This window comes from Simochromis diagramma, unplaced genomic scaffold (genome assembly GCF_900408965.1).
Source record: "Simochromis diagramma unplaced genomic scaffold, fSimDia1.1 OVJJ01000802.1, whole genome shotgun sequence".
NCBI lineage: Eukaryota > Metazoa > Chordata > Actinopteri > Cichliformes > Cichlidae > Simochromis > Simochromis diagramma.
The window spans coordinates 9,511,236-9,521,115 of NW_024387492.1; the positions used below are offsets into that span (position 1 = coordinate 9,511,236).

General features: G+C 39.6%; 2 protein-coding genes across 2 annotated transcripts; both read left to right on the top strand.

The window, feature by feature from the left end:
• Positions 1–251: 251 nt before the first annotated feature.
• On the top strand, positions 252–2,629 carry LOC120725237 (cathepsin B-like). Its single transcript, XM_040018003.1, has 9 exons — positions 252–557; positions 665–750; positions 852–966; positions 1,088–1,203; positions 1,398–1,483; positions 1,581–1,721; positions 1,813–1,929; positions 2,144–2,272; positions 2,397–2,629. The coding sequence occupies exons 1-9, from the start codon at positions 435–437 to the stop codon at positions 2,471–2,473; spliced, it is 990 nt and encodes a 329-aa protein (XP_039873937.1). The 5' UTR covers positions 252–434; the 3' UTR covers positions 2,474–2,629.
• A 1,506-nt stretch (positions 2,630–4,135) lies between these two features.
• On the top strand, positions 4,136–5,920 carry LOC120725528 (cathepsin B-like). The gene is made up of 8 exons (XM_040018523.1): positions 4,136–4,142; positions 4,174–4,313; positions 4,435–4,550; positions 4,745–4,830; positions 4,928–5,068; positions 5,160–5,276; positions 5,491–5,619; positions 5,744–5,920. Exons 1-8 carry the CDS (start codon positions 4,136–4,138, stop codon positions 5,818–5,820), a joined length of 813 nt encoding a protein of 270 aa, XP_039874457.1. The 3' UTR covers positions 5,821–5,920.
• Positions 5,921–9,880: the final 3,960 nt, after the last annotated feature.

Sequence of the window (9,880 nt, forward strand, 5' to 3'; positions counted from 1 at the left end):
CTGATTTCTTGCGCACATGAGTTTAATATGCATCTGGATTAATACTTTATGATTGTCTTTTAAGCTGAAGTTTTCATTTTTTGTTCTTAGCTTGAATCAATGTACATATATGTTAAATCTAGCTGCAGTTCTGATTCATCTGATAATATGAATGTTCTTTTAAACTCTATTTTTTCTTTATAAATTGGATTAAAAGTATCATTTATCATTAATCTGTTTCTAATAGCTACGTTCATTGCATTCATACATGACCCAGTTCCTATGTACAGAAATGTATTTGCAACATTACTGCAAAACACATGTTGGTTATAAATAAAGGAAATGGCCTCTTTCCTTATTCCCTTTCCTTGTAACGCTCCACTGAGATGTGCTTTTGTGTGCATGTAAACAGTTTCCTGGTCACCTCCTATGATCACTGATGTCTGTTTTGCAGGATGAGTCCGCTGTTCCTCCTCTCTGTAGTGGTGATGGTGTCCACCACCTGGGCACACCCTCACCACTCCCTTCTCTCCTCTGAGATGGTTGATTTTATTAACAAGGCTAACACCACCTGGACGGTGAGACCATGCAATCAGTTTTTATGGATATTTCCACATCTTAGGAAGCTGTTAACAACCTGTAAGCAATGATTTCTTTGTTCCAATTTCCTTTTTATTTGCTCCAGGCCACAAAGAATTTCCAGAATATCGATGCCACCTATGTCAAACAGCTGTGTGGCACCATACTGAATGGACCCAAGCTACCAGAGGTGTAAGTTATCAGGTGGTTTGGACAGCTGGCCACATGAGATGACATGTGACAGTCAGCAGGTTGAGCTAATCTGCAGTGAGTCTGTTTTCTCTCTTGTTTAGGCTTCATAAAATTGAAGGGATTAAACTTCCTGACAGCTTTGACGCACGCAAACAGTGGCCCAACTGTGCCACAATCCAACAGATCAGAGATCAAGGCTCCTGTGGGTCCTGTTGGGTATGACACGCCAAGAAATTAAAAATACACCACCACCAAATAGAGGAGATAGGGTGGGACATTAAAAAAAATCATTACCAACTTCCATGTTCTCAGTGTTCCCGGTTTGATTTTTACACAGGCCTTTGGGGCAGCTGAGGCAATATCTGACAGGTTATGTATCCAAAGTGGTGGTAAGATCTCTGTGGAGATCTCCGCTGAAGATCTGCTGGCCTGCTGTGATGAATGCGGCATGGGGTGAGCATTAGTAATGGCTCGTGTATATAAGTAAATGGGCTGTTCATTAATTCTACGCATGAAGTTTTCATGGAAAAGGTTTTTTTTGAGAAACCGTGATGGTTTATAATTACAGTCTTCAAAAATCAAATGAGGTAAAACAGCTATAAAACATAACTCATGGTGCACATTATGTCTTTTTGTGTTTGGTGTAGCTGTTATGGTGGCTATCCTTCTGCTGCTTGGGAATTCTGGGCAAAGAAAGGGCTTGTCACAGGAGGCTTGTATGACTCTAAAGTTGGTAAGTCCATTATCCACTTGCTGAATTCAGTTTAAGTAGTTTTGGGGAGGAGCAAAAGACTTAACTTAAATAGACTGACCGTGACTGTTTATTACAGGCTGCCTACCCTACACCATCGCCCCCTGTGAGCATCATGTGAATGGAAGTCGTCCTCCGTGTGGGAGTTCAGAGACTCCTAAGTGTGTGCAGCAGTGCACTGATGGATACTCACTATCATATGAGAAGGACAAACACTTTGGTACAGAGAATTAAAATAAACTCTACACCCTCCTAGCATTGGTTTACTTTGTTGTTGCAGTCCTTGAAGTTTCCTGTATGTCCCTCTTCAGGTAGACGCACATACGGCGTCCCGTCGGACCCGGATCAGATCATGACGGAGTTGTACAAGAACGGGCCTGTGGAGGCATCTTTCACTGTTTATGAGGATTTTCTGCTGTATAAGAGTGGTGAGGTTTATGTATTTAATTCCAGTAATGTCACTCTATATGAGTAACGTACTTCTTTGTCTCAGTTTAATATTGGGCAACTGTTTGAGAGCAAGCAAGTCGACCACTAATCTGAAAAAGCTCCACAGACACTTTAGAACGCCTGTCAGAAAATGTGTACTATTCAAAAGAGGAACAACCTTCTTCTGCTTCAATGAGCTTTTTTTTGCTGTAGGGGTGTATCAGCATGTGACAGGGGATATGCTGGGCGGTCATTCCATTAAGATCTTGGGCTGGGGTGATGAGAACGGGACGCCCTATTGGCTGGCTGCAAACTCCTGGAATACTGATTGGGGAGATGAAGGTATGGATGAAAGTGTAAGGCACATAGCCGGTGTCACATACAGGCCTACGTCACACAAAGTGCTGAAGACGAGTGGGAATGCTGGCCTAAAACTGTGTCATCCTCTGTTGTCTTCTTATTTCAGGTTTCTTCAAAATCAAGCGTGGAAATGACGAATGTGGTATTGAGTCAGAGGTGATTACAGGAATCCCGCTTAACTAGATGAAATAATCATCACAGCAGACAATCAAGAAATAAATCGAAGAAAAGACAGACCTCATTCTGGGGCAGATTTTGACAGATTTCATGCAATAAAGAGGGAATAAATTGTTGTGTCTTGGTCTTTATTTGAAATTCTTTACCATGATTTGCAGGTTTGCCCCCCCCTCAGTAAACTACAAAAAAATTAAACTAAAAAATTAAAGATTAAACTTGGATGAAGCTCCAGCTGAAGCGTTTGTGAGGTGGAGATGGGGAGGAGGTGGGTTGCATGAATGGGAGTCTGAAAGTGTGAATGACGGAGAGTTGAGATTTAAACCACATGGAGTGGAGGCTGATTGGCTCAAAGAATGTGGGCAAGAAGGTGACTGGATTAGAGTAATGATGTCAGTACTTAGTTTGACAATGTGGGAACATTGCTATGTAATGTGACATTTTGATTTGTACATATTTGAAGAAATAAATAACAATTAATCCAATATTTTGAGTGATTTCATGTTTTGATGCACAGTGTGTGTATGTGGATGGGAGAAGTTCATACATATTAAACAAAATTAAGAATCAGAAGGTTGATGGTTAAATAAAGCAAACAAAACTGCATATCGTTATTGACATATAATAATTTTAAGAGCTTGGTCAACCTTTGGAATGGCAGGCTTCTAGTCACATGAGACATGCAGGTGCATTTATTACACAGGCATGTGATCAACAACTGGGGTCTTATAAGAAGGGTAACTGGAAGGTTTGTTGAGTCAGAGAGAAGAAGAACGACGAAAAAGATCTACTAAAACAGCAACCCAGGTAAAAAATTAAGACATTTGGCAAATATGCTGATTTCTTGCGCACATGAGTTTAATATGCATCTGGATTAATACTTTATGATTGTCTTTTAAGCTGAAGTTTTCATTTTTTGTTTTTAGCTTGAATCAATGTACATATATGTTAAATCTAGCTGCAGTTCTGATTCATCTGATAATATGAATGTTCTTTTAAACTTCATTTTTTTCTTTATAAATTGGAATAAAAGTATCATTTATCATTAATTGTGGATCTAATTCTTAAAGTCAGTGTTAGATATATTTCAGAAAGACTGTTTCTAATAACCAAGTTCATTGCATTCATACATGACCCAGTTCCTATGTACAGAAATGTATTTGCAACATTACTGCAAAACACATGTTGGTTATAAATAAAGGAAATGGCCTCTTTCCTTATTCCCTTTCCTTGTAACGCTCCACTGAGATGTGCTTTTGTGTGCATGTAAACAGTTTCCTGGTCACCTCCTATGATCACTGATGTCTGTTTTGCAGGATGAGTCCGCTGTTCCTCCTCTCTGTAGTGGTGATGGTGTCCACCACTTGGGCACACCCTCACCACTCCCTTCTCTCCTCTGAGATGGTTGATTTTATTAACAAGGCTAACACCACCTGGACGGTGAGACCATGCAATCAGTTTTTATGGATATTTCCACATCCTAGGAAGCTGTTAACAACCTGTAAGCAATGATTTCTCTGCTCCAATTTCCTTTTTATTTGCTCCAGGCCACAAAGAATTTCCAGAATATCGATGCCACCTATGTCAAACAGCTGTGTGGCACCATACTGAATGGACCCAAGCTACCAGAGGTGTAAGTTATCAGGTGGTTTGGACAGCTGGCCACATGAGATGACATGTGACAGTCAGCAGGTTGAGCTAATCTGCAGTGAGTCTGTTTTCTCTCTTGTTTAGGCTTCATAAAATTGAAGGGATTAAACTTCCTGACAGCTTTGACGCACGCAAACAGTGGCCCAACTGTGCCACAATCCAACAGATCAGAGATCAAGGCTCCTGTGGGTCCTGTTGGGTATGACACGCCAAGAAATTAAAAATACACCACCACCAAATAGAGGAGATAGGGTGGGACATTAAAAAAAACCATTACCAACTTCCATGTTCTCAGTGTTCCCGGTTTGATTTTTACACAGGCCTTTGGGGCAGCTGAGGCAATATCTGACAGGTTATGTATCCAAAGTGGTGGTAAGATCTCTGTGGAGATCTCCGCTGAAGATCTGCTGGCCTGCTGTGATGAATGCGGATTGGGGTGAGCATTAGTAATGGCTCGTGTATATAAGTAAATGGGCTGTTCATTAATTCTACGCATGAAGTTTTCATGGAAAAGGTTTTTTTTGAGAAACCGTGATGGTTTATAATTACAGTCTTCAAAAATCAAATGAGGTAAAACAGCTATAAAACATAACTCATGGTGCACATTATGTCTTTTTGTGTTTGGTGTAGCTGTTATGGTGGCTATCCTTCTGCTGCTTGGGAATTCTGGGCAAAGAAAGGGCTTGTCACAGGAGGCTTGTATGACTCTAAAGTTGGTAAGTCCATTATCCACTTGCTGAATTCAGTTTAAGTAGTTTTGGGGAGGAGCAAAAGACTTGACTTAAATGGACTGACCGTGACTGTTTATTACAGGCTGCCTACCCTACACCATTGCCCCCTGTGAGCATCATGTGAATGGAAGTCGTCCTCCGTGTGGGAGTTCAGAGACTCCTAAGTGTGTGCAGCAGTGCACTGATGGATACTCACTATCATATGAGAAGGACAAACACTTTGGTACAGAGAATTAAAATAAACTCTACACCCTCCTAGCACTGGTTTACTTTGTTGTTGCAGTCCTTGAAGTTTCCTGTATGTCCCTCTTCAGGTAGACGCACATACGGCGTCCCGTCGGACCCGGATCAGATCATGACGGAGTTGTACAAGAACGGGCCTGTGGAGGCATCTTTCACTGTTTATGAGGATTTTCTGCTGTATAAGAGTGGTGAGGTTTATGTATTTAATTCCAGTAATGTCACTCTATATGAGTAACGTACTTCTTTCCCTCAGTTTAATATTGGGCAACTGTTTGAGAGCAAGCAAGTTGACCACTAATCTGACAAAGCTCCACAGACACTTTAGAACGCCTGTCAGAAAATGTGTACTATTCAAAAGAGGAACAACCTTCTTCTGCTTTAATGAGCTTTTTTTTGCTGTAGGTGTGTATCAGCATGTGACAGGGGATATGCTGGGCGGTCATTCCATTAAGATCTTGGGCTGGGGTGATGAGAATGGGACGCCCTATTGGCTGGCTGCAAACTCCTGGAATACTGACTGGGGAGATGAAGGTATGGATGAAAGTGTAAGGCACATAGCCGGTGTCACATACAGGCCTACGTCACACAAAGTGCTGAAGACGAGTGGGAATGCTGGCCTAAAACTGTGTCATCCTCTGTTGTCTTCTTATTTCAGGTTTCTTCAAAATCAAGCGTGGAAATGACGAATGTGGTATTGAGTCAGAGGTGATTACAGGAATCCCGCTTAACTAGATGAAATAATCATCACAGCAGACAATCAAGAAATAAATCGAAGAAAAGACAGACCTCATTCTGGGGCAGATTTTGACAGATTTCATGCAATAAAGAGGGGAAAAAATGTTTTTTCTTGGTCTTCAATTGCATTTCTTTACCATGATTTCCAGGTTTGTTTTCCCAGAAGTGAGCTACAAATTTTTTTACAGCTTCATTTCATTACGGAGAGAATTGAGCATTATTCATTGACATAGAGAAATTAATGTATTTGGCGATTAATCTCTGATGACCTATCATGGCAGAGCAGAATTTAGATGGTGGTGGTGGTGAAGATGATGAGTGAGGCTTGGATGAAGCTCCAGTTGATATGTCTATGAGGTGAGGATGGGGAGGAGGTGGGTTGCATGAATGCGAGTCTGAAAGCGAGAATGACAGAGAGTAGATCCCGAAAGTTTGATTCTGTTCATCTGGACGTAGCATTTTCAGTGGGAGAAACGTTTCGTCACTCATCCAAGTGACTTCTTCAGTCTCAGCTGACTGCAGGTTTCCCCAATCTTATAAACAGTACATCGCACAATGACTGAAACTAGCACCATGAACATAATCCAAGTTTGGGGATTTACTTACCTGGATGATTGAGCATGCATCAAGACGGAGAGTAGAGATTTAAACCACGTGGAGTGGAGGCTAATTGGCTCAAAGAATGTGGGCAAGAAGGTGATTGGATTAGAGTAATGATGTCAGTACTGAGTTTGACAACGTGGGAAAAAGTAGTGGAGTCAAGAAGAGACTAGTAGCGGCCAAACAACCCAGGAAAGCAGGCAGATGAGTGACTCACTCAGTGATTTGCTACAGTCTTAACAGTGTTTTAAAAAGCATGTGCCTGACAAGATTTAAGATGTTTTAAATTTTACTGGATGCCCTTCTTTCACAATTTGTGGTAGACCCATCCAATGGCAATTCCTTTTGTACACTAAAATCAGTAATTTATAATAATGATAATACCAATATAATACCATGACTCCTTAAATTACAGGATACTACAGCAAAAGAAAATAAAAAATCACATCAAAAATCACATATCCAGAAATGACTGAAAGATTAATAGGCTCTGTTTTGAGTTTTGTTCAAAAAAGAATGACTTCATATAGGGAAAAATATATAACACATTTACATATCACCTTAAACTAGTTTTTTAATTAAGCAGCAAGGCAGAACAAAGTCTGGGCTGTATCAAGACACGCGGACTAAACCCCAATTCAACCAGACCCAGAACTGATCCGGAATTAAAACAGGACTACAACAGTTCAAATCAGGACTACTTAGGATTTAACCAAGACAGAACCAGAATCAGAACTAGATGATAGTAGCACTAAAAATCATCATAGACCTGCACTACACTTATTTTTTAATTCTACCAAAGTCCACTATTTAGATTGAGAAAAGTTTATATAATTATTTAGCCTTGTTGCGCAAACAAGCCTGCATAACTTGCTGACAATCAAACCAAACACCAACATCATCAAATATACAGTTGAAACCAGATATTTACACACTCTTCAGATAAAAACACAAACACTTTTTTAATTGTAACATCAAATCAGACTAAATGTTTATTTTTTTAGATTGATAAATATAAAAAACACATTTGTTAACTTTAAGAGTAAAGAGAGAAACTATCTGTATTTCTTAATTTTAAATGGCACCAAATTGTATGGACATGGACTCTACTAACCTATCAGAAGCTTCTTCAGCTCAGAATGGAATCGTCTGGAGTTTTCTTATTAATTAACAATAAACTTAGTGTATATGTACTCCTAAATTTGATGAAAGAGATAAAAAGAGACAGCTCTGTCTGTCTTTATTCTGACATTTAACTAATTCAACAGATATTTCAATATTTATTTATCCAAAACAAAACAAGTTTACTCTAAATTGATGTTGTACAGTAAAAAAATGTTCTTGGGTTTTCCATAAAGTGTATGTAAATATCTGGTTTCAACTGTGAATATACTGCTGTGTATTGAAATTCCTCTTGTTTTGCATAGAAATATACTGAACAACATACAAAGCATAATATATAAAATAACATCTACCAGAGTTTTTTCTTTAAAAGAAGCCCCTTATGTCCATTCTTATATATCAGTACATTACTGAAACCGATTTATTTAGCTGTGGAGGGTAACAACTGAAAATATGAAATAAACATACATGTAAGCTAAGACTCTCTAAGAACAGCATTGTTGTGTTCGCTTTCATTTCGCCATTTGTTGATTCACTTGAAGAGCAAGTAACGTAATATGGGTCAAGTGATCAGTTTGACATCAATCTTTCGTGATACACCGTCATATTTACATTATTTGTACAGTACGAATGATTTGCTTTGGTACCTGGTCGAACTTCAGTTTTCCTCTCTGTCTGCCTGGCTGCGCTTCTCCAACAGCGCACTCGCAAGCAGCAGCTTCCCCCGCCCCCTCGCTCAGTGTCTGAGCTCGGATCATACCAATATTAGGGGGGATTTACGCACAGTCGTAAATTCCCACAGTGTGCACTATGTGCTTCGAATATTGTGTGTAGTTTTTGTTTTATACAGTTGTCAGCCAGGCATCTAACTATGAAAAAATTACACTCCAAAAGACCCCGGGCTTCTGAAAAAACAACCCGGGCTTAAGCCCAGTAAGCCACCCCCCCCGCTCCGCCACTGATGTCAAGACATGTTTCTAGCAGGGCCCAGCAGAGGGTGGTGGTAATGCACATACAGTTCGGACCGTGTGTGTGCAATTTTGCCTCTGCACATTACTACGGAAGATTTTAAATCAAACAATCAAACAATCAGACAGATGCGAGTGGAAGTGAGGGGCACCGTTATAAGGCTGAAGAAACCAAATCAAAATTCAAATAAACCAATCAGAGAAAAAGCAAGAACTTCGGAGTGGTCGAATCAACAATATGGTCCATTGTTTAAAAGAAGGAGTTCACTGGAAAGCTTAACAACATCAAAAAAGCGTGAAAGAGCACAAAATACCACCAAAGTGGATGATCACAGAATTATTTCCATGGAAATGAAAACACCTTCACAAGAACTCGCATAGTCAAGAAAACTGTTGACGAGGCATAAATATCAAAGTCTACAATCATTCCTTTGTGCACTTCAATCACATGACTGATTTAAAATCCACTGTGGGGGTGTACACTGTGTCTGCCCAACAAAGTATGGACCTATATGTAAAACGATGCAGAAAGGTGCTAAGAAACAGGAATAAGGAACAAGTGCATTTAAAAGAGTAGCATTAAAAGAAAAAAAAAAAGGGATACAATAAGATGCAGCTAACCCTGGGTATGTCTACAGGGGTAAAGTTAGGATTACACAACATAAGGCACTTGTTGGCAGAGGGAGCGGAGAGAAATAAAAAGCTGTGGGCGGCTAGTGACACAGAACGCAACAACTACTTAAATTATTCAGTTAAACTTTAGTCCAGCTGTACTACTGCCAGCAATACAACCTTGGATACTTTATGACAACACCGTAGATTTTCACTTATCTTTATAATTCACATACTGATGTGTGCAGAGGTATAAAAGAATAGAATTGCAGTAGCATTTAGTATTCTGAAGTTTCATCTCAAAGTAAGGAGCAGTGTTTATGACTATGCACAAGAAAAAACACTTAAAATATCCTTTTAAGAGAAAACAAGGTCATTTGAATTTGATGACAGTAAACGAGTTGGGGCACCGTCATGTTTACCACTATAGCATACCCTTTTCTTTTAATAAAAGATATAAAAGATATAAAAGATAGAATATCTGGGAATTGAGGAGACCACCTCTGGAATGTTGATGAAGGATTCTAGCGGAACAAAAAATCCTCGGTCTTCTTTGATGCACCAAATGTTTTCAGCTGGTGAAAGATCTGGACTGCAGGCGGTTAACCTCACCACCAAAACTTGTCTGCTGCAAACCCAGGCTGTTATAATAGCTGCAGAATGTAGTTTAACATTGTCTTGCTGAAACATACAAGGCCTTCTCTGAAAAAAGATGTTATCTGGATGGAACGTGTGTTGCTTTAAAATCTGTACAT